We start from the raw sequence: 26,098 nt of genomic DNA, 5'->3' as shown, positions 1-26,098 counted from the left end.
GCTCTAGAAAAATGGCAACAAAAACCAGCACCATAGTTCTAAATGTCCTATCAACATTTGTATTTCACTTATGAGAAATTAGTCTTCATTGCTGTATCAGTCTGGGGCTGCTGATTAGGTGTGTAACTTTGTAAAGCAGTTTTGTGAAGCAGGTAGAGTGTTTGGTAGGAGACAGACTTTATTGGCTTTATTGTATGGCTTTAGTCAAATCACTATCTCTCAACCTAATGTATGTTACAATATCAACATAAAGGGGAAATTTAAATGCTGTAAGCCGCCCAGAGACCTTCGGGTAGTGTGGGCGGCATATAAGTTAAATAAATAAATAAATAAATAAATAAATAAATAAATAAATAAATAAATAAATAAATAAATTTGACAACAAAGCCCAGCTTCTACCCCTTTTAAGACTGAAAGATCTGGGTGCCAAAAAAGTTTTAGCACCTCCTCGTGGTTAGTGTCACTCTTCTACTCTGAGGAGGTGGGGCTGAAATTAGATATAGAATTGCTGAACTCTAGAGTAGGATCAGATCCCTAGGTGATGGAGTCCAGGGAAATCCATAGCTAAAATATCCCTGTCAATGTAACATCTGTCTAAAAACCTTGAACAAAGGAGAGTTCACTGTCCACTGATGGAACTTGTTTATCATAGTTCATAATGCCAATAATGAACAGAGATGAAGTATTCCTACATGTGTTACTTGAAAGTAATGGGAAGGTGAAGATGGTGATCCCAGACATGGGATCATTCTGATATGTAAATTATGGTGCATTTTGCAAAATTACTTGTAAAACTTTTGATGTTCTCTGCTCTTAGATTGTGAAGTACATTTCCATGTTATTTTTCTATAGAAAGGTTTCTGAGAAATGTAGTAGTGTGAAGCTTTAATAAAACAGCTTCACAGTGAACAATAAAAGGATCAGCAGAGGAGGAATCAAAGGAAGGAAGGAAAAAAGTGGGGAGTGTGGGCTGGAATGTGACTTGTGTCACATCCAGTATGAACTCTTGAACTTTTGGTGAACCCTTGAATCAATCTACAGTCACTGTGTGACCAATGATTGCAGGCTACAAATCAAAATTTTTAGTATATTTTAAGCCTAAGTGAGAATCTCTTGTTTCACCACTAATATAAACATAAAGTGAGTTAAGAAAAATGCCTATAAATTATGGGAAAATATTTTCAAATCAGTGGAAACATTAGTGATGCTTCTTTTTTCTACTTCTCTTTGCAGCATATTCATATTATCAGAAATTATTTTAGAGAACCCAATTTTGCACAGACATCCCTTAGTAATGACCGCAGCATTGTTGATTAACATTCATTTTCAATCAAAGTTAATCTGCAAAGTCAAAAGAAATTTTAAAACTAAAACGTGCATCAAAGGGGCAGATGCTTATTCCTTTAATTGTTTGTTGTTATGTTAATCTTTCTTTACAGAACCAGGTCCTATAGATCCACCATTCCTGATGAATGTTACATCCAGAACAGCAACAATTTCCTGGCAGCATCCATCAAAGCCAAACGGCATGATCACCCACTACAATATTTACCAAAATGGCCAGCTGCACACAGCTGTTCCAGGAACAACATCTAAGTGCCTTGTACATGACTTGCGTCCTTACACAGTTTATCGGTTTCAAGTAGAAGGCTGTACCTCCAATGGCTGCTCTGTTTCTCCTGAGACTCCACCTGTTCAGACGCTTCCAGGTGCACCTGAAGATATTCCTGCTCCAGAGCTCTATTCAGACACACCAACGTCAGTGCTAGTCTTGTGGCAGCCTCCTCTTCATCCAAATGGACTGGTTGAAAATGTTACAATTGAGAGGAGAGTGAAGGGAACGCAACAAATATCCACCGTTGCCTCCTTGCCCATTAATCATTCAAAGAGCTACTTGGACCAAAGCATGGCTCTTAGCCCTTGGACAAAATATGAGTACAGAATTCTCGCAAGTACTTTTAATGGTGGCATTAATAGCAGCGCATGGGCAGAAGTAATCACCAGGCCATCTAGACCTGCAGGCATCGCGCCCCCTGCAGTAACAGCATTAGGCCCGGACACTGCACAGGTTTGTTCAGATTCTATTTTCCCTTCCTTTATTTCACTAAAACCACACATTTACCAAAAAAGAGAAAAGGAAAGGGGAAAAAAAGTGGCCCTTCCGTCACAAGAACATTTTGGGTGTCGTGAAAGGGCAATAAGCTGTTACTTTATTTTATTTTTTGCTTTTTAGTTGAAGAGATTATTAATTGTTATTTAATTGCTATTGATGAAAAGATATGCTTAATGGATTCCGCATATCCAGTGCCAGCCACATAACCTGGCTGGCACTGGATACAGGGCACCTTAACTTGGATGAGTGAAGCATGCTATTTGCTTCTGTGCTTCAGGGAACTAAGTGTGTTAAGCCATCCCATTTTTTGAACTCGACTCTTTCTGGGTCATGCTAGAGATGTCACTACATTTAAGGGTAGCTTCCATACCCATGCAGGGGTTCTTCACATAATATTCCACCATAGTTCTCTTTCTTGAACTGCTTAGTGTCGTGATGGTGGTGAAAGGGTAGTCAAATAGTTTTATTGGATCTCTGTGCTAATTACCGGTTGCCTCAAGCAACCACAGCCATCTCCATATCTTGCATTCAGTTCTACTGAGACCTTAGGAATGGATCTTTATGTACCCTAAACTTATCTCCTGTGGGATCCTCTACTATTTCTGAGCTTCTTCTTGACCACAGCTAGGTTATCTGGGGAATTTCTTCTAGCTGCAAACCACCACCATTTTAGCTGGTTCCAAACTGACATCATTACTTGAATAAGTAATCTCAGAATTGCGGCTGGGAGCCAGGCAACCATGGACTGTGCATGTTCCTATTTTCTGTTGTGCTTCAGACTCTCTTTGTGCATCAAAGGGGAAAAGGATATGCAGCTTCACCCTCCAGAGTTGACACACTATATGATTTTATTTGGTCTCTATTATCCATTTTTTTTTCCAGCTTCCAGTTCAAACTATTCACCTGAGGTTTTTCAGGTTGGAGAACATCTTCCATGTATCATATAAATATAGCCCCCATTGATGCTTCTTGGATCCTGATTGGTCCACTCTGATGGAAACATCTTGTTACCGGTGATACTTGTTCTGTGTTGACCATGGTGGATCAATTTGAATTTTTAAAAAATCAATTGGTGGACAATTTAAATAAAAATACGTTTTAAAATTTAAATCATGATTAAAATCAATTAAATTATTTTTTTAAAAAAATCATTGGTTTTATCCACCCTGGTGTTAACCTCTTCCCAAGTTTGACAACTTGTCTCTTCTGCAGCATCAGTTTAACTATGAGTTTTCAAAGAGTTTTTAAACATGCCAAAAAAGAGGGAGGGTTAAGAGTCTTGAGGCATCTTTACAACTAACAAATTTATTGTAGCAGGAGTTCCCATGGATTACAATCATCTTTCCTTGATATTTGGCACAGAATCCTGTATGAACAAACTACTTACAAAATGGTATTTTGTGCATATTCAATACTTCATCATTCCAACACAGACATTTCCATTTATATGCACCAGTAAATGAGAGCTTGTGTAAAACTGTTGGTGGACCATTACATTGTGTTGGAGTTTGAGAAGATTCTGGCCAGCAAATATAATATTTAAGCCTGAGATTTATATGCACAGTCTACATAGACTGTGCAGGTAGGCTCAGAGGGAAATGGGATATTTATTTATTTATTTATTTATTTATTTATTTATTTATTTATTTATTTATTTATTTATTTATTTATTTATACCCCGCCTATCTGGTCACATATAGAAAATGACAAATGTACATTTGGGTATAAAAGTCCTATTAAGGCATTATTCAGTCTGATTCCAGTGCATGCTTTAAGAGACACAATGAAAACACTGTCTGAAAGTCTGTAGTAAATTGCAACTAAAGGAAGCCCATTGAATCAGTGGAACTTACAGAAAAGCTGACTCACCAAAGCACTAATGATTCAATGGCGTATTCTAGTTGCGACTTACAAAGATTTCAGCCTGTGGGTTTTGCTTGCACATAAAGCTTACATATTAGGAAGAGCATCTTGTCTTAAGACTATTTGTTGATCATGAGGAAAGTAATGATGGAGGCTTAGGTACTCCCCTCTAGGCTATGTGGAGGAAATTAGATTCCGTAACACCTGAATAGGGCCAAACTAATCTTTCAAAGAGTCTATGCATCTGCGGAAATGGATTATAATGTCCCAAGACTCATACGAAAATAAACCAGTTGCTTTTTAAATTACTGTTTTAAATTCATCATTATTGTTTAGCTCCAAACCACCATAAATTGAGCTTGCTAATTCAGCAGCTCTACTGTTTTGCTGTGTTAACACTGTTGAAATTCCTCCAATTCCTTCTTACACCTGAAATACTTGGCATGATAATAGAGAGGCATATATATTATTAATCACCAATCCAGATTAAAATACGTGTGATACAAAACCTATCACTCTAGGCTTTATTAAAATGCTACTTGTGAGAAATAAATGCTACATGTTTTCAGATAGGTGTCAGGATTTCTGTATTGCTTTTAATCTCTGATAAAATCGATACATAAATTGACTGAGTGAGGATAGAACAGTCTTAGAGGACTACCTAGGAAATTTTCAATTATTCGCATCATTCATTTGGGAATGAACTCTAGAGGACAGGATAACTACCATTGTTTTGGCTTGCATACAAACTTCATTCAAGGGAAATTAGTGTAACCAAACAAGAGGGATTTTTGTAGCTTAGAAGCCTCTTTTGTGTAAATACACACATGCTTCCATGGATTCAGTCTTGTACTAGTGCCAAAAAGCTTGGTACTGTAGCTTGCTCACCAGAGCACAAAACAAAGGGCATTTGCATAAGGCTGGAGATCATCCACTAAAATTATTGTTGCTGTTATTGGTAAGGGGAACTCCTCAGGTGAATCTGCCGAGAGAGGATATGGATAGAAGCCAGCCAAACAAAAGATTTGGAGCAACTATTTGAAAGCTTGACAAGCAAAACGAAGATTAAAGCGTGATAATGAAGCGAAGGTTTGAAACATACTGCATCTGCATCACTGCCCAAATGAACTCAACTTAATCTATGGCCACAATAGCAAGCATGGCACTTAACAATTATAAAATAACATTCATTGTGATGCATGGACGCCTTACTTGTAAACGGATGGAACCTACATTATTCTAAAATCATTACTCATAATATATAATACGAAAATAGGAAAATCAATTTTTATTACAGGAAGTCATTTCCTAGTATTGACAAATCTAGATGTGTGTGCGTGCATGCATGTGTTTGTGTGTGCGCATGGACACGAAGGAAGGAATTTCCAATATCTTTTAGAAACATTTTATTTCACAAATTGTTTTCGTGTAATACTGGAGCGCAGCATTCATGTTGAGTTATTCTTTGGCACAGTGGATATCTGTAGCAGTTAGCAAGAAATGAGAATTTGGTTTGGTTCAATTTGTTTTCTAGAAATGTTTTCAAAATTTTCACATTGGTTTATAATCTGAACAGATTTGAGGTTGTTTTTTTAGTACAAAACAACAACAAAGCAAAACATAAAGCTGAAGGGATTTTTTCCCCTTCTGTTCAAAGCAGTGGGATCTGAACAGGTACAACAAGGTGAAGTTTTTGCAGCATATATATTTAGTCATTTTACTTAATAATTTTGACCTGTCTGTCATCATTGTGAAAACCTGAGCAATATACAAATCTGAGCACCATGAAACAGGAAAATCACATCGTAATAGTAAGAGTGGAGGAGGTTGCTAATGCAAGTGACAGATAGCTCAGTGATTTAGCTGGCAGTTCAGTTCCCTACTGTGTCTCCTTTGACAGGAAGGGGCTGGACTTGATGATCCATAGGGTCCCTTGAGGTTCTGCAATTCTAAGATGATGGTGATTAAAATCAATCAGTAAAAATGCAGGGTAGTTGTTGGAGCTAGAGATGTGAATTTTGCAACCTCTTGTTTTCAAAGGCAAGGCAAGGGGGGGGGAAGCTTTTCACAGCAAGATTTTTCTACCCAGAACTTGTTTTCTGAGAAAACTAGCGGGAGGTCTTTTCTAGTATTTCTTGGACGTTTCTTGGTTGCTTTTTTTTAGAAGAATGCCAGACTGTGTAGGGTGATTACAATTTCTGTTCAGTGTGCCATCTTTCCTAACATGACTTACCTGGAAAAGGCAGAAGAAACAACAAATTGCTTAGGACTGTTACTGTTCCTCTGCAAAACTGCATCTTTCTTGCACAGATATGCAGAATTTGGGATTTCCTGGGCAGAAAACCTTGTAAGATATTGGGGGGGGGGATTAAGAAAAGGGAAAATAAATCAGGAATCTCAGTTTCGCAGGGAGCCAGGCAGTCTCAATGATGTGGGGGAGTGGGATGCAAATGCTTGCATTTTGCATCAACCCACACACCTTTTTTTATTTTCAAACTACAAGAGTTTGGCACATATTTTTCTCATGCTGCAGGTTGTGAAGAGGAGCTGATCTTTTCATTCCCATCCAGGAGAAAACATTAAGTCTTTGGGTAGCTGACAGTTTATTTTGATGGTGCCAAACATTGTTTTTCATCAGGACTAAAATTTCCATAGACGCTACCAATATATAAGAAGGAGCAATACTTTTTTAAAAGTGCATGCCCTGCTTTGCAGCATCTCATACCCTCCAGCATATCTCAGCTGTTATAGAGAAAAAACAGGTGTTAGACAGATGTGCAGATACAGGCCTGCACTAATTTTGCGGTGAATATTCTAACAGTGAAGAAGGCAATGCCTATGTATGTCCAGTCAATGCTTTAGCTCCTCGACTTTCCCAATCAACAAATCGTGTCATACTTTCTACCTGTGATATGTGACATGGTGACATCTAAACTATTAAACTGAAAAATATGTACTACAATTAAGAGGGGAACTGGTTGCAAAAATTATGTAATGTCCTAACTCAATAGATAAATGGCAACCATGAATACAGATACAAAAGAAATTCCCTTGTGAATCTCTTGAGACTGGCAGTGGGATGTTATGCATTTTGCTGCAGAACTCGGCATCTTTCTGGTGCTTATGATGCATTTTAATGAAGGGAAAATATACTCAAAATGTGCTCAACTAAATATACGTATACTGTATTTCAAAAGTGCAAATTAATGTTGTAGGTATGAAGAGCATCCAAGAAAGTAAATAGAAATTTGAACCTCGATAAGGGGTACTGAAATTCAAAAGAGGAATATCTGGTCAAGATAAAGAGAATATGGAAACAATATACTCAGTAGCTATAATGACAAAATGCAAGAATGCCATTTCCTAAAAAGAAGAATCCTTAGATGAAGATTCTGCAATTTTAAAAGATGGAGTGGAATCTGCTTCCAAAGCAATTAGAAGAAATAAATCACACAGAGATGGTATACTGATAGAAGTATTTCATACTATGGAGACTGAACTGATCAAAATCCTAACAAGAATATGCAAACAATTATGGAGAACAAAAAAGGGGTCCAATGACTCAGAGATTCAATATAAGGAGTCGGACATGACTTAACGACTAAACAATAACGAAGTCACACACCCCTGTGTGTACTCATGGAAAGGGGAGTTTGTTCCTTGACAAGAAGGGTAGACTCTGGCCACTGCCATACGGAACTAGGAAGGGCTAAGAACTGGATTCTGAGAAATACAATGAAAACAAGCCTGGCAGATTTTCCAGTCTCTGAATATAATACAATTAATTTTGCATAGATATCCAAGAAGTCTCTTGATCTGCACTGGATGTTACAAATAAAACAAAGGTCAAGAAATGGTAGACAAATAGAAAGTTGTCTACAAGGCTTTTCTTTTTTGGATCAGGGAGACCAAGGGAAATGTGCAAGACCACGGATCTATGATTTTGCCTTTGCAAAACCAGCCAGTGATGTTTTGGTTCAATACTGACAGTTACATGTGCCAGAAACTAAACTCAAACAGAGTGATCCTACCTGTGTTAAACTACAGTAGCCCATACCAATGTGGATAGCCAGGGAAAAGGGATGGGCTAGTTCATGATTTCCTGTATGTCATGTAGTTGCCGGAAAAGTGATAGATTCTTACCACACCAAAGGTGGTCCAAAATATGAGATTAATTCCTTCTGACCACTCCCTTACAAAGCTATGGAATGAGCCCGGTTAAGTGTAGAACTAACAAGTACTTATCTGTGGTGTGCCACTTGCATGTCTAATTAATACCTATTTACAATAACACACACACATATTCCATACAGCGACCAATATGCCCCTAAATCAGCATGTGTAGCTGTCAGCTTCAAATAATGCTGCAGAATTGAATCTGTTGGGGTAATAAATGGTGGAGAACAATAAATAAGCAATTGCTTTAGAAGCAGGCTTTTATGTCACTTATGACATTTTATATCCTGTTAAGAGCAGTTGTGGTTGTAAAGGTACACTGGGGCAGTGGTCCCCTTTTAACAAACAAGGGACACACTCTGGTATAAGCTTCAATAACTAGCATAGTTTGTCAACATTATATCTAAATATTAACTTGAACTGAAAACAGAAGAAAGAGTATTTAGTATAAATAATATGTTTTTGTTCCATTATTTATTCATAAAATCAATGTAAATGATCTTGTGATGTGTGAAATTCAAAGAGCTTTACCGTAGGATTTCCCGAGGTATATAGCTTTATATTATATAGCTCCAGCTCTCTGCAAACAGCAGGCTACTCGACTTCCATAAATATTCCATTGTCATTCTTGGCTTGGGTTGTGTGTATTTGTGTGTCTGTGTGTCTTCACATCTGGCTTACTGAACTGTCCTTTTGTAGATTTCCTGTAGAATTTCCCATATGCCCTGTACATTGATTTTTCACACTGTATCAATCACAATATGTTCTGGGAGAGGGAAAGATTTCACACTGAAAATTATTTCTTGTACAAAGTTTCCTTTACAAAACAGTTTTTGAAAAAGATTTTTAAAAACTCTGTGTGTGTGTGTGCGTGTGCGTGTGTGTGTGTGTGTGTGTATACCAGATGGGCAGGATATAAATCAAATAAATAAATAAATAAATAAATATGAGAGAGAGAGAGAGAAGCATTTCCTGTTGGATTTCTTATTCCTTAAAATGATTTGTGTTTTTTGACGAAGGGGGGGGAGCTGGTTTTGACCAATGGAATAGAGTTTTGAGATTATTTTTATTCTTGCATAATTCCCTGGTCCAGTGGAATTGTTAGCTCTGAGCTTTTATCTCTAGAAACACTATTTTGTTTAAATTGAAAAGATTTGCCTATGTCAAAAACCGATGTTTCCCAAGGTTATAGCTGTTCAATGGGGGAGAAATGGCTAATTTCTATCCCTTTAAATTTTGTGGTGGAGAAAATAAGGTGCTTTGATCTTTAAATGACAGCTTCCTGAATCATTATAGTGAATTAGTTAATCTCTCCCAGTAGCTGCCCTATTCTAGCTTCCTCTTGGGCCCCCTCTTTCTTAGTCTTAATGCTGAGCTTCAAATTGGTGGATAAACTGCTGCTGTTTTCAACACAAAATCAACGAGTTCACCCTCTTTCATGCCTTGCTAAATTCCCACCTTAAAGGTCATTTAACTTCATGAAAACTGCAACAACAACAAAACTAAACACTTAAAACTATAACTAACCTCTGCACCTTTCTCAAATGGAGAGGCATTTGCTTGCAGTGCCCAGGATCAAAAGAACGACTCAGCTAGTACTATGTAAAAAGCAACGCAAAGTGCGCTGCTTATATAAAGCAAAGTAAAGCCAATGGATCTCACAGCTTCTCACTTTTAGCCAGAAACTAAGAAAAATATATGTATTTTCTCTTTGCAGTAAACTTTGCAGGAAAATGGGTATGGAGTTGTCTCTTCCTGAAAAAATCTTGTGCAAAACTATTGCAGATTTCTTGGATGTTTCATGATATTCTTCTCCCCCAGAAGACACAACTTTGCACATAATTATTACAATTCCTGTAACAAACTGACATTCCTGTACAGGATTCCCTGGAAAGGGGATTAAGATTCACAGAAATTGGCAGTTTCTTTCTTCAGCAAAAGAACAAGTGAAAATAGAAATTAAAAAAATAAAACAAAACAGAAAAACAAATGCAGGGGATTTGTTTTTCGGGCATACCAGAAAATCTCACTTGTACAGGGAGAGCTGTTGGCGACTAGTCTGATCAGGGCCAGAATGTAAACACTACGTTCATTTTGATTTCTGATTGGCTTCTGTTTCTTGAACAAAAACAGCCTCTGTTGTCCTCTGGCCATAACATAAACAGCATTGGAATATGAGGGAATCTAATTTTACAAGGTATTTTTTTCTTCAAAAGAGAAATAGTTTTTAAATGTAGAAGAATGGGACATGTTTATTAGACCACAGAAAATCAAACCATTAATACAAGCTTTCATGGAATAAAAAAAAAAACTTGTTTCCTTGATGGTTGATGATGAGGGGGAAAACCATACATGGACATAGCCATCTCCAACAGAATACTGGGATAATTTTTTAAATATAAATTTTGGTTTGCTCACCAAGCAGAAGCCAACTGAAGTCCTGTTATACCCAATTAAAATATTATATTACCTGGTGTGTATGTAAGCAGAGGTTGTTTTAAGTTCTCCTCCTGCTTGGTTGTTGAAAGCGTTCATGTAATCCAGCTTGACTAATCCACAGCTCTGCTTGGGACAGCTTTTCATGGTATCACCAAAATTTTCCAAAAACAAGGCAATGTAGGGGAGCAGAGAGGCTTATGCACAGAGATGGGCTGCCTCTGTCTGAAAACTGGGTGGAAATTTCGAATCACATTGCCACAGCCTGCCTCTATCCAATTTTAAACACACCTTAAGAATTTATTTATTTTATTTATTTTATTTATATCCCGCCTATCTGGTCTGATTGAGACCACTCTAGGCGGCTGGCAACTTTTGCCATGAATTTCTTGGACTTTCACTGCAAAATTTGTCTTGCACTGCTCACAAGTTACTGGTATACACCTGAAGAAGTTGAATAGTGTATCTCACTTCATTTGAAAGCACTAATTAGTTGGTTCCTACTTCATGGCATATAATATATACAACATCACATTATGATAATTATGTGCCATTAAAAATATCCTAACTTATGACAACTCTTGCCAAAGTTTGCTGATTAGAAAATCCTTGGAAATGGTTTGCCAGCCCCTTCTTTTGGAGGCATTCTGGGATGGTACATCTTACCCAACTCTATACAGCTTTGCTCTTCTCCCATGAAGCATAGTGAGGAAATGAATTCTCAACCAATGGATGTGGCCAGTTCCAACTCACTGAGCTACAAATGTGATCCTCCAACGTCACCAGTGGAATGGATCTCCCTCCCTCTTCTTATGGCCACCTCCCAAATTTCTGAAAACTTCTTAAATCCCCTAAAATTGTGTGAAAAGCAACATGGGTCATGAAACTACAAATGTGAGGAGAAGTAAAAGAAAATCAAGAATCCCGTTTTGTGCAAATGTATTTGTCTTCCCTTTTGCTAAACACCATTGGACCCAAGCTTGTGTAATAGAATTCTATAAAAATGATAGCACAACCAGGACATGATCATCATGATAAACGTTCATGTGGCTATAAAGTGAACATTTGTGCTGTGTTTCATTAAGATGCATTGCAAAAGTAGATCCATCTGACGGCACTCTATATCAGTCAATAACACTGTGATATTTTTGTAAAAAAAAATCAATGCATAAATCATTTTGTATAGTGCTTTTGGTTCCTGATTAGAGATGGGCATGAAATGAATCATGAAGCAAAACAACAACAACAACAACAACAACAACAACAACAACAACAACAACAACAACAACAACAACAACAACAACAACAACAACAACAACAACAACACCCACATGAATCGGGACATTTTGTGGTTTGTTTTGGGGCACTTCAGGGCAACGTGCCTGTCCAGAGTGAAATAAAATGCTGAACTATTATTGGTGTGGGTGATTCGTATGCTTCATTTTTAGCTGTGTTGTCCCTGGTCAGACAGCCTGGTGCTACTCATTCAATTCCATAAGCAATGCTGGGGTAGACCGAGAGAAAACTTTGTGTATGATTGATTGCCAGGTGAGGCTCCAGGTCTGCTCTCTGGGAATAGCTGGTTGTGGGAGCCACACCCTGGGCAGCTCAGCTGGTGGTGTCACTTTTGCAGCAGCTGGCATGAGTGCTTAGCTAGTGCTTCCGGTGAATCATCGCCTCTGTTCTCTTCCCGTATCTGACCGATTTCTGTTCCCTCCCCAATGCGCCTCAAGTTCCTTTGCCTGAACCACACATTTCATTTCCCTCAAGCAAGCTGCTAAAGAGCACTTTCGTTGGGGACTAGCCTTGGGGGTGGGTGGGTTTAATAACTGGAACGCCTTAAATCACCAAACTTGGTGGGGTGGGGAGGAGAGTCAACTGAAGACCCATTGTGCATTTGGCATCTCTAACTTGTGTGGGGGTCATTCTTCCACTCCGGGAAGCCCCAAATTGCATGAACCTCAAAACGGTTCATTTCACTGGAAATTTCACAAAATTTTGTGATTTGTAAATAGCCATGAACCATGAATCACCATTTCCCCCATTTGTGCCCGTCTCCATCCTTGATATAGATTGGCAATTGTGTGGCACTGGTAGAAGTATGAGCAGAGGAAAACCTACCATGCTGGTCTGTTTGAGAGCAGCCCAGATTCATGTGTTTCTTTTGTGATAATAGTTTTCCATTGAAAACAAGGTCCTTTTATTTTTCCCAGTGGGTGAAAGGTGTAACCAGAGATTACCTGAGGCTATCTGTAGGTGCAATTAACTTAAAGATTTATTTAAATCACAGAGAATAAAAATCATGAAATGAAGACACAATGCAAAAGAGATCAAGGGAAAATCAAAGAATTTCTAACACAATACAACACAATGATGAAATGAAAAGTGTAAGGCAGAACAACCTGTATTAACTTTTCAGATGAAATTACAGTTATGCAAAATTAGCCACTATTAGCCCTTCATGAAACACTGTACTTGCCCTTAACCTTCCACCAGCCCCTCTACTTGAAGCTCACTATATTCCAGCTCTTTGGTCTATAGATGCAGAAAGAAAGACATATAGAAACCTATTCCAAGGAACAAGTTCAAGAGCAGTCAAAATCTGCAAAAGTAAAACTTAAATGAGAAAAAAAAATGAACTGAGAAGCACCTACATGTGAGCGTGAATGTGAAGTCTGAATCTCCTTGTCCCAAGCGACAGTTGCATTTTGCTTCACTGATGCCCCTAATTTTCCTGCATTCTGGACGGTTTCCTTACTTTCACCCCTAAAATTCAGATCTGTGTTGGTAGATGGCAAACTGGGACAAAAAGTGCACTACCTTTCTTTAGTCCGAGACAGTAAACCATCCCTTTATCCTGAAACACACATTTTGACCGTATCATCCTATCAACCTTACACTCTGAACCTGCAGACATTGAAAGTAGCCATCCTTGTAGTCTGTCCACAGTGTCCCATTGTTATCCAGCTCAGCCAGAGCCTTGTTGCCGCAGCAATCATTTTATCTGTATTTTTTTAAACTAATTCCATCATGTAAAAATCCAGGCTGGAAGGAAAGTTCAGGAAAGAGTCAACTGTGCTGTATACAAAAGTCACCAAAGGTTTCCTCAATGCCATTCCATAGGCAGGCCCTTTCACCAGTTACTAATCCAATCTATAAGCCATTGTATTTGTTGACCAGTTCAGTCCATATGTCTGCAGATCTTCTGGCCTGTGTATCATTGTACCCTAAAAACTGGAGCTAATTAAAATCCATGGCTAGGCAAGGTTTTCCATTTTTCTTGCGCTTGTTTTTTTTTTTAAGTGAGAAGATAATATTATCCACACTATGATGGAATAGTTTCCTGTGCCAATTCCTTAACAAGTTCTTTTGGCTCATAAGCACTTGTTCTTTGATAGACATGAAACAGCTACCTCATCGGATTTTGGGCATCTGCCCTAGAAATGTGGAATGGCTGCAAGGCACTCAAGTAGCATGATTAATTGAGCTTTGTTTTAAATGACTCCTATAGGGGTTGACTAAAGCAGGTGGCTTAATAGAAGAGGGTGTATAAGAAAGAGTCCTTTCATACATCATAAAAATAGCTCCTAGTCATTTTTTTAATGATAGAAAAGCAGCGGATTGCACCAAGGCTGTAGCCAATCATTAACACTTCATTTAAATGAATGGGAATTGACATCACCAAACACATGAGAAATCTCTGGAGGACTGGAGGAAAGCATATATCTTATTAGTGGTTCCCCCCCCCCCGGTTCACCACAAGAGATTAAGAAAGTCTTTGAAATACTGGTGAGTATTTTCCAACAAACTAGTTTTACAAGGATATGTGTAGTTAGAATTGAGATCCTGTGAAAGATGTTGCTAAACTTGTAAAGGCAGTTCCAGGGGAATTGCTCGATGATTTTGGATTAAGGAAAAGAAATCAAAGATCTTTGTTGCATTTGAGACATAAAATTTATACTATTGTATTGTGGACATGAGCTCTCCCCCCCCCCCCCCCGACAGATGAATTGCTCATGTAAGTGGAAATGGACAGATCTGGTCCAGCAGGGTGGAGTGCAGAGTGTGAATAATCTGTCCTATTGGGTAGAAATGGAATGGATTACCGTATTTTACCGTGTACAAGACAACATTTTTCCTAAAACAGAGGAAAAATTGAGGGTCGTTTTATAAATGGAAGGAAGCAGTTGTGCGTGCACTCTCGGATGCTTCTTGCTGCCCCCCGCTGTTACCCAATTGCCTCTTCCCGAACTCCCGGCTTGTCCCCCCCCCCATGGCTGAGGCAGCAGCAGCAGCAAGAGGCAGAGATGGAGGCAAAGGAGCATTCACATGGGCTCTGGTGCCTCTTGACAGCCCCTTGCCTTGCCTTTTGCCAAGGCATGGGGCTTAGCAAAAAGAGAGCCCTTTGATCCCTGCTTTTTCTAATTTGGGGTTAGAAAAAGGGGGGTTCGTCTTATACTTTGGGTCGTCTTATAAACGGAAAAATATGGTACTTGATCAAATGAAGGAAAGGCCTGAGCAGATTTAATCACCAGCATTTCCAGCTGAAGGATCTCTGTCATAAGAAATCACAGTAAACTACTGTTAGATGGAGTAATAAGCAATACTGGCTTGGATAGATTCAGGGTTTATTTCAGAGTAAGGCAAGTTATCATTAAACAACACACGTTTGTTTCTTTAAGATTCTGTTGGCATTCCTTCCAATAACATAAAAGCATTAACAGTTTTCTACGGCCTTTCTTGTTTATAACTCCTTTTATACTTGCATGATTCTCAAGAGGAATGGTCAACTGCCACCCTGAGGTTTTACATCAGTTGTGTGTTTGTAATACATGGAGGGTGTAGCTGGAAGAAATATCTTTTCTTTCATGTTGTAAATTACAACATAATATTTCCTTGCCTGGGTGATTTTTACACTGTTTCATAAGGGAGGATGGAAATAATGCAAATAAGTAGGATGGATTCACTTTGGCCTCCCCCAAGCTTTAGATTTGTTTCCATGCAGTATTTTTGTCATTTACTTTCATGTTATTGTGAACTAGAAGTAGCAGAAACCTGAGCAGAAAATGCTTAAGAATAATTTCCCCCCATGATAATACTGCTAAGCATGTTTCTGCTTCTGTGATTCAAAATGTCCTGTTCACATTGTTTTGTTTAAAGGTGTTCCAAGCTCTTTATAATCAAAGACCTTTAGCCCTTTTAAAAATTTCTGCAGCTAGGTGGTACACAGGTATAATTGTGTGAGGATGTTTCTAGTTCTTAATGTCTCACATTCTTTAGCACCTTTCAAGTCAAAAGCAGGTCATTTCTGACATCAGAGAATGGATAAGACAGATACCATATATAATTACAATAATTTTGAGAACTCAGTGATAACTAACTGCAGATATGAGCAATATTTTGTTAAGGTATGCACACTGTAAACAGCAAATCAATAAGAGTAAATACATAATACGAGTTACATTTGAAGAAAATAGTATAACAAGAGGATTGTGCTAATTTGATATTTTTAAGTTTCTTATTGTCTCCCCAGGTTTCTTGGAAATCTCCTCTCATATTGAATGGACAAATACTCAGCTATGAAATCCGCATGCCAGATCCTCGAATCACCCTTACCAGCAACCTGTCTTCTTCCATGAGCCACATAGTAACCAACCTGATTCCTTTTACGAACTACTCGGTCACCATCATGGCTTGCTCTGGAGGTGGTGGCTACATTGGAGGGTGCACGGAAAGTCTACCTACTTTCTTGGCTACTCATCCAGCACTTCCGCAAGGCATCAGCCCATTATCTGTGACCCCAATTAGTGAGTCATTTATTGCTCTTACTTGGCAACCACCCACCAGACCCAATGGGCCCAACATAAGGTAATGCCACTAATAACAAACACAGTTCTATCAAAATATGATCCTCTATATATGTGTATAGAATCTATTTTTTATCTGCGGTTCCAGGCTTCCTGTGGTTCCTTAGAAAGCTAATTTGGATTCATGAAATAAGGTGATAATAATTACAGAGAAGTTCCCCTAGAAAATTGCCTACCATGTATATAAGGGGCTTCACTGAAGACAGAATAGTGTGGACCAGTTCCGTAAAAAGAGGAAAATAATGGATCTGCAAATGTAGATTGACCTACTTCCTGTGTACTCTATGGGCTTTGAAATTAAGCTATGAAATGTGTGGTTATCTGAGACCATTACAGTGGTGCCTCGCAAGACGATGTTAATTCGTTCCATAAAAATCGCTGTCTTATGAAAACATCATCTTGCAAAACGTAAAAGCCCATTGAAATGCACTGAAACTGGTTCAATGCGTTCCAATGGGTTGAAAACTCACCATCCAGTGAAGATCCTCCATAGGGGCAGCCATTTTCACTGCCTGTAAAGCGGGGAATCCGTCCTGAAAACACAGCGGGGAGCCATTTTGCACAGTGGGCGACCATTTTAGAACCACCAATCAGCTGTTTCTAAATCATCATTTAGCAAAAAATCGATTCCCGAAGCAGGGAACCAATCATCGTTAAGCGAATTTTCCCCATAGGAACATCGTTTTGCGATCGCTAAAGCGATCACAAAACTTCATCATATAGTGGTTTAGTCGTTTAACGAGGCAATCGTTAAGCGAGGCACCACTGTACTTCTGCAGCACTCTTGCTTTGGAGATAAATGGGAGCCCATTCTTTCCTAGCAATCCAGCAACTTGCCAGTAGACCCAGTGGTCATCTGTTGTGAGCTGTGACTAGCTATCATCACAGCGGAGAAAGAAAAAGCGAAAATTCAGATATGGAACAATATAAAATTGGAGTTTGCCAGTGCAAAAAATGTATCCAGTGAGTATTATGGTCTCCCCAGGCCTGGCTGTTTCTATGTATCATGGTACAACTGGCAAAGCAGTTCTTTCAGTGCCACTCCAGAATGATCTGGAGTTCTTGGACCACCTTCCCCAAATTAGTGCTTTGCAGATGCTTTTTGACTTGGTAGGCACAGCCAGCCAGCACTCACAGTGGCTTATCAGGAATGCTGGAAGCTATCACCCAAGGACACAGGGAAGGTGCCAGCTTGATAAATGCTAGCTTCAGAATGGAAAGGGGGAAAAAAAAAGGAAATTATGCATTTGGTATGAGACGTTCTTCCTAGCCTTGCTTAATGTATAACTATGGCTAATTGCTATGCAGGCATCATAGAATAATAAGGCAGCTTGGGGAAACCAACTTACAGTTCTGTGCATTTATTCTCTCACTACTGGCGACAGAAGTTATACAACATAAACTGTTGCTGCAAACTTCATTTTCATCCATGCTGCTTCCAGCCAGAACAGCCACTCAAGCAGTTGCTCTGCACAGTATGACGGAGAGAGAGAGAAGTGGATAGAGCAGCCACCGCTACTGCAGCTGATTTGTACACAGTCACCTGGCAGTGCTTTGAAAGATTGTGATATTTCCCTGGGCTTCTATATCAAATTGCAGGGAGACCAACCAGAACTAAATAATTCTGAGTGGATTGGGGGGGGTGTAGGGTGGTGCTTCTGTTGATGTTGATAAACCAATAACACTGGAATGATTTTATGATGCGAAGACAGCGCAATATTTTGGTGAAGTTAACTTTGGAATTCAGTTTCTCTGTTCTCTTTTTTGGAGGCTGGAATTGATGAAATCTGTCTAAAGGAAACAACAACATTTCATTTTTAATAAGTAATGTCCTCAGTGGAGCTGAAGTCAGATTACTTGGCTTTCTTTGGTCCTGCCAATTTCAACCCAAATCCTGTGGCTTAATAATCACATTAATGTACATGATTGTACATATGCTCTCTCTTTCTCTGCCGTAATAGTGGTCTAAAGTGGCTTGAAGGCTTGGTTCCTCACATTGCTGGTATCTGGTACAGCATTCAAAGTGGTGCAAATGCCTTAGGAAAAAGGATGTGATGTGACAGGCTATCTTTCCGAAGGATACAGTATTGTATGGAAAGAAAGATGGATGTCTCCCTAGACCCTCGCCCCAGATCTCTTTATCATTTTAACTCCAAAAGGAGATGCCATATCATAAATTGTATGAATAAAAATAAATATGGCAACCCCCACCCCAGGTTGATGGTGGCAGCCAAAATTAGTTTCTCTACAGGTCCTCACATCCCACCACTGATAGTGGCATTTGCAGCTGGAATATGGATGGGAGAAGCTTAGAGTGTCAGTTATCTCTTTGTTATTGGTTTTGTTTAAAAGAAAATTAGATTGATTAAGAGGGAGCTCTGGGACCACATTGAAACGACATTTTAAACAAGAATTTTAAATAAGATTTTTTTGAGACATGTAGAAAGGGGACTTTACTAATCAGCACTTGCAAAATCAACACAAGTCAGAATTCAGAAACAAAAAATGGGACAAAATATGACAAAAGGAACTTGAATGTGTGTGTGTGTGTGTGTGTGAGAGAGAGAGAGATAGAGAGAGAGAGAGAGAGAGAGAGACAGAGAGACAGACAGAGAGACAGAGAGACTGACAGAGAGAGAGTTTTGTACAGTAAAATAAAGTGTGGGAGAAAATAATAGTGACAGATTCATCTTTCTATATGAGGGCTGTGTATTTTCCTATTATTCTGTTCACTGTCTTTTCTCTGAGAACTGAACATTCTCTTTCTAGTACTGATGTCAGTGTTGATGCTTACAGAATGAAACCAGTACCATCCATGCACAAAGGGAATGCATCCACAGAATAAGGCAGTGGGTTGCCACTAGAGATGGGAGCTTTGTATTCATATCCCCTGGGTATATGAAGCGCAGCACCACGGGTGCCACAGAAGTCCATTCCCTCCCCCCAGAACCAGCCTGGTCCACTCACTGGGCTCTGCACAATACATATCTCCGTTGGCAGCAACATCATGCCAATTGCAGAAGTAGCCAGACTAGCTCTACCCCTCCTTCCCACACAACTTCCCATGACTGCTTGTCATCCTGCCTCCTCGCCAGAGTGGTCAGCTGTGTTGGGATGTGGGGCAGAACCAGTCGGTCTACTTCTGCAGTTGGCATGATGTTGCCTCCAATGGATGAAGGAACTGTTCAGAGCCTGGTTAATGGACCGACTGGTTCTGTGGGAAGGGAACAGACTTCTGTGGTGCCGCCCTTCATATTTGCATCCCCAGAGATATGAATATAAAGTCCCCATCTCTAGTTGCCATCTCTTTTCAGAGTGTTTCCTGGGGAAGCCATTAAAATTTAACCCATTCAAACTGATTTAAATTTGTAGTTTGAATACAGCATCTATTACAAATACAACTGTACAGATTTCACTGAATTTTGCTTCCTTCACTTAGGCATTCCTATACTAAGAATGTCCATTCAAAGTTCTGAAAGGTTATGTAAATATTTAATTTTATAAGCCTTTAAATATCTTCAAAGTCTTGCATTCTTACAAAATGAGTGTTACAAACATACCATCATGTGTTTTGAAACTAATTGGGTAAGTTACAGAAAATGTCAGAAGCTGAAACATTTTTTAAAAAAAACTTTACAGCTGTAACAACAAAATAATGTGTGATTTTTAAAAACAACCTGATTTTTTTTGGTAATAACATTAGTTGAGATAATCCCAGCATTCTGCTTGTCTTTTGTGTTAGATATGAGCTCCTGAGACGTAAAATCCAGCAGCCACTTGCATCAAATCCCCCTGAAGATTTAAATCTCTGGCACAATATTTACTCAGGAACTCAGTGGTTTTATGAAGATAAGGGTCTTAGCAGGTGAGATTACAAAAACTATAAAAAAAACAAATGCTGGCATTTTGTATGGCTGTGCTTAATAGTTCAAAGTGTTCCTTATGTCTCTGTGTTGAGAACATGTTAATTATGTAATGAAATATTTTCTGTCATCTCCTTTGGCATTAGTCCTTATTAACACACCTGGTTTTGTTTTCTTTTTGTTGTTTTCTCATTCCTGCATCTTGCATGTGGTTTCTTTCTGTTTTAAAGAACACCATGCTTAAGAAAGCAAGAATTGAACTGTTTAGAGTTTTAGACAATCCATTTGCACATAATTTTAAAGTCAAATCACAGAGTATAAGCACTAGCCTGCCCGTTGACATGGGGGAATATCTGCACAGGAGAATCAGCACCATAAATCAGTAATGTGCTTGTCTAGGAAATCTCAGGTTCCTTGGACGTTTATTAGCTCTTCCTTGATGAAAGCCTGCACAGTTTCCACCCCCATCTGACACTTTCTTGTTAGCTAAAGCAGCCACTTAGACTGCAGTTTTTAATGGGAGATCAGCATGGGCCATCCCACCCCCTTTTATGGTGCCATCTTTCTCCCTTCGAATTGCCTCTCTACTTTCTTTTGTCTTGTGCGGTGGGGGGGGGGGAAGGAAACCTAGTATTCATTTCTTTCCCCTACTATACCAAAAACAACCAGTGGAGTGATTTTTGAGGTGGGAAGCCAGAAAAGAGAAAAGAATCGAGATAGCTCTGTTACTGAAAAGCACACCTGCCATAGCTTTTACATATATATCTGGTTGACATCATCTTGGGTTGTAACAGCCAAACTGTACAGTGTGTTAGTAGTGTTGTATGCATTTGGGGTTTTGAATTATTAATTTACTTTTAAGTAAATGTGTGGGGACACAAAATTAAAATTGTGTGGCTAAAGGTCCTCTGGGATATGGTCTTGAAGTAACAGTAAATAAGAGCCTCCCCATACTGGCATATAGTTACAATATATGGTCCCCTGATCGTACAGTTTGGCATGGGGGAAAAATACCCCATGCCAAACAGTGTTTGGCAAAGTTAAGTGTTTCTACTTAAAACTATCCATCCTTATCCTTTAAGAGCTGGTCCATATCTTTCTGGTACAGGGCAAGGAGATGCAATCTTTTTGGGACAATTCATTAAGATGCAAAATAGCTCTTTGTTCTGCCTTCACTGATGCATACTTGAGTTAAAATAGTTTGCATCTAAGATAAAGGCCCTTTAAGCATTGACTGGATCACACCAGATTTTACAGTGTGGGCAGGCCCATAGACTACAGAGTAAAGGTGGGAGGGGAGATAGTGCTATGGAGAAGCGTGTCCATTGTGGCTTTTACATATGCAGTTTTTCTGCATCATTCTAGCAACTTGCTAATATGTCTTTACATGTGCTAGAGATTCATGGCACCCAGGAGCAAAATGATCCTGATGGTTCCATGCTAGCTATGTGCCTTTCCTTAAAGTGCTGTGCTCTTTCTGTGCTCTGTACTGGCTTATAAACAGGGAGCAACAGAATATTGGCTTTAAGCTCAGTGGGGCACTGTTTCGGTAGCTCAACTAAATGCTGAGAGCACTGGGCAAGTTTTTTACAGGATCATACGTGTTCAGTATATACTCCCCTTTCTTTCATCAGCCCCTTCTTTTCCTATTTTCTGGATTGTTGGAGGAGTTAATCAAGGATTGTAAGGAGGCACTGCTTCACTCCCCTTTTTTAAAAATACTACTTTTAACTGCATTTGATAACATTTAAAGCTCAGTCTGCTCTTGCTGGGGAACAAACACCTTTGCAAACACAGCACCAAGTCTCACAAAGTGAATATGGCTCAATAAGAAGCTGACGGCATACACCCAAATCCAGGTGTATAGAGCCTGTGTCCTGAGCACACTCCTGTCTTGCAGTGAGTCCTGGACCCTTTGTGCATGGCAGGAGAGGAAGCTGAACACCTTCCATATGCATTTTGGAGTCACCTGGCAGGACAAATAGAGTAGTCCTAGAACGAGCTGTAATGTTTAGCATGTATACATTACTGAAACAGCGCCATCTACATTGGCTTGGGCACATCATGAGAATGGCTGATGGTCAGATTCCAAAAGATCTCCTGTATGAAGAATTAGTGCAGGGAAATCGCCCCAGAAGGAGACCACAGCTGCGATACAAGGACATCTGCAAGCGGGATCTGAAGGCCTTAGGAATGGACCTCAGCAGATGGGAAACCTTGACATCTGAGCATTCATCCTGGAGGCAGGCGGTGCATCATGGCCTCTCCCAATTTGAAGAGACACTCGTACAGCAGGCCAAGGCACAGAGGCAGTCCCGAAACAAGCCAAACCAGGGAGCTGGACAGGGAACAGATTGTATTTGTCTTCAGTGTGGAAGGAATTGTCACCCTTGAATTGGCCTGCTCAGCCACACTAGATGCTGTTCCAAGACCTCCATACAGAGCATGCTACCATAGTCTCCCGAGACTGAAGGATGCCTACAAAAAATGTTTGGAGAGAGGGGAACTTCCCTCCTGTGAATTTGTGGTTAGAAACTGAGAGAATCAGATACATCTAGTCTGACTTCCTTTCTGCTGTTATCACCCTTACCCCTGCTGAAATTCAGCATGCTCTATTGTTCCCTTAAGTGCTGTTTCACCATTTCCTTGCACCTCCCTTCCTGCTTATTTGGCAAAACAGAACAACCTGCTTCCACTTTATCTTCCTTCTCTCATTCTGTACCTAGGAGTGTCATGTTTGAATTGCAGTTTGTTCTCAATGCTTCCCTCACAGTTTTGAGGACTGCAGCCTAGCATAGGCCCCCTTTGGCCATGGGTAAACTGTATCTCCTTCCACAAGGTGGCCCTGCTTGTGTGCAGGGAACTGCTGATCCCCGTTTTAACCTCTGGATTTCCCGTTGAGCTGACAAACAATGCCTTTGGGGATATAACTTGCACACATCTATGTTCTGATCAGCAATTCAGACAAATGTGTGGAAATTGTATCCTATGACATCCCTACCTGGTCGTTTTCCCTTTCCACATGCACAGCATACATGTGATTGTGCAAACAAAGTTTGAAAAGGTGAGAGAAAGATAATGGTGTACTTTTTAACATACCTACCATGTACTCACTGCTGTGAAACTACAACATGGACATCATAGCACCACATTGTACCGAAAACCCATATGCCTACGTGCACTCTTCCAGGTTCTATCCTGAACACATAAAAAAATCCATCATGGACAGCCAAGCCCTAAGATATAATCACATCTCCGATCTACAGGGTAGAGACTCCAAACTCAAGGATTTACAAAATGCATTCCTCAGACTACAATACCCCCTTCAGATGATTAAGGAACAAATCAACAAAGCAAGACACATACCTAGAAGTAACTTACTGCAAGACAGACACAGAAGACAAAGTGACAGAACACCACTAGTTGTCACTTACAGTCCACAACTGAGACCACTCACACGTATCTTAAGTGATCTCTAGCCCATCCTTGACAAGAACACTTCACTCTCGAAAGCCCTCAGTGGGAGATCCATATTTGCCTACAAACAGCTCCCCAGCGTAAGGCAAATACTAACACACAATGGACCACAAAACAGCAACAAAGACAGGGGAAATAAACCCTACCAGAGACCCCAATGTCAGTTCTGCCCACACATCTATTCTGGCAACACAATTACAGGACCTAACAATGCCACATGAATATCAAAGGCACCTTCACCTGTTCCTCAGCTAATATAATCTATGCCATTTTTTGCCAACAATGCCCCTCTGCACTCTATGTAGGACAAACAGGACAATTTCTATGACAACAGGTCAATGGTCACGAATCAAGTATCAGAACTCACAATATCACACACACCCCGTCTCTTCTCCCTCCTCTTTGTTCATGCCTGGTATCTGTTGTCTGTCTCCTGTAGGAATGTTTATAACGGAACCCAAAACCAAATGTAGGCCATAAATTATCATATGTGAGATGTACCACACACCTAAGACTCTTAGAACTAATGAATATTTAGAACGTTCTACTTGTGAAATTGATATTTTGTCCATTATTTCATTTTGTTTTCATATGTCTGATGAAGTGGACTTGTCCACGGAAGCTCACATTAAAATATAATAGTTACTCTTTAAGGTTCCACATGTTTTTGCCTTGTCTGTTTCGTTTTGTTTGGATTTTGTCTGATATGATCATCATTCCTTAGACATTCTGGTTGAACATCTTGTGCCTCCTGCTTGAGTTCACACTGCTGCATGATTTGGAATAGGCAACATTCGACTCCAATCAGCTGATGCATCATTAGAAGAATAGTTTTATAAGGAGATGTAGAATGTCAGATCAGTGGGTTTCCCAAAAGAGAAAAGTGCACCACTGAATCAACTTCATAGCAAAATGATGGCAGCTTGCCATTGCTGTAATTGCATCTTGAATTGAGCTGTAATCCCTTGCTGTTTAGAAAACAACAACAATTCTGTAAAGCATTTTGGGTTTTTTTATTGTTATTGTGGTAGAGTGGGTCAGAAATTTCAAGCAAAGCTGTAATTCTTTCCTTCTGAATCTGAAACTGAACAAATACTTTAAAAAACCCACTACTAACCTTTTTTCTGATTTGGTGAATTAAAAATACACCCCTATTGTGCCTGAATTCTTCAAAACATGTTTTCTTATTTCTATTCATGGCATTCATTATATCCTTTAGGTATACAACATATGAATATAAGCTTATAGTGCACAATGAAGTAGGATACACACCAAGCGAAAAAGTAGCGGTAACAACATTGGCAGGTTTGCCAAGTAAAGGAAGTAATGTTACTGCACGACCTCTTAACCACACTGCTGTAGAAGTGGAATGGTCCACCCCAAGTAAGTGCTCTTGTTGTTCTACTCTTAATTGAATATCTTAATTGAATACATACTGTACACCTGCATGCACTGTACCTGATTTTTCTATGCTTAATGATTGACCACTGAAAATGGGTGTGTAATTGGAATTTTTGCACTAGAAATCCTATAATTCACTATTTTGGGATTTCCACTTGAGAGACAGGCATCTAAAATGTGGCTCACCAGGGAGAAAGGACTAAGCTTGAAGGCTTTGTGGCCTAGCCAGTCCTAGCTCTGCCCAAACTTCCTGTTTGGAAAGGAAGCTCCCAACACAAGCAAGTCATTGTTTTCATTTTACATTCATTAAGCCTCAACCATGCATGTACGTTTCTTTACAAGTAGTGGTAGAAGGGCATGTGTGGCGGCTGTGAAAGTGGCTTTCTTGTTCCTCCTCAGTTTTTCATGTGTTTTGCAACTGCTGTTAGTGGCAGGAGGTGATCTGCTTGCCATTTCTAGTGAGTGCCATTTTGTTTTCCCCAGAATACTTTGGATGTGACATTTTGTTTCTGTTCATTCTGGGAAATAAATAGCAGCTGAAAGTCCATGCCATATTTACAGCATTTTTTAAAAAACCAAATCAGGTGTTCAGGAAAGAATAAATGGCAGCCACCAGGAACAATTTCTGTTCCTGCCAGTCTCACTATTGGAAGGATCAAAATATAGGAAAGGAGTTGAAGCTGAGAATCATGCTGAAACAAAATGAGTGCCTTTTTCATTAGGCAAAGATTAAAAGAGCTGATCTTGGGTAAAATGCAGAGAAACAGTGATACAGATTTGGGATGTGCAGAATATTCAAGAGGCATCCCATTCTTGATCATTTTCCTAGTCTTACTGAGCTGCAACTTCATGCTGAGACTTCCCCCTGTACCACCAGCAAGATTTCCTGGCTTCTCATGAGT

The 26,098-nt window shown here is 39.5% G+C and overlaps 1 protein-coding gene across 1 annotated transcript in view; it reads left to right on the top strand.

Annotated features, from left to right (window-relative positions):
• The window catches only part of USH2A (usherin), a 559,229-nt gene that overhangs the window by 338,674 nt on the left and 194,457 nt on the right, over positions 1-26,098 (top strand). The window contains exons 39-42 of the mRNA XM_078392221.1: positions 1,440-2,068; positions 16,122-16,456; positions 20,198-20,320; positions 25,015-25,178. Coding sequence (XP_078248347.1) covers positions 1,440-2,068; positions 16,122-16,456; positions 20,198-20,320; positions 25,015-25,178 — 1,251 coding nt within the window. The remainder of the gene's footprint in view (positions 1-1,439; positions 2,069-16,121; positions 16,457-20,197; positions 20,321-25,014; positions 25,179-26,098) is intronic.

This window comes from Pogona vitticeps, chromosome 1 (genome assembly GCF_051106095.1).
Source record: "Pogona vitticeps strain Pit_001003342236 chromosome 1, PviZW2.1, whole genome shotgun sequence".
Lineage (NCBI taxonomy): Eukaryota > Metazoa > Chordata > Lepidosauria > Squamata > Agamidae > Pogona > Pogona vitticeps.
The sequence above is the reverse complement of the archived record's forward strand: the minus strand, read 5'-3'. Positions and strand labels throughout refer to the sequence as shown.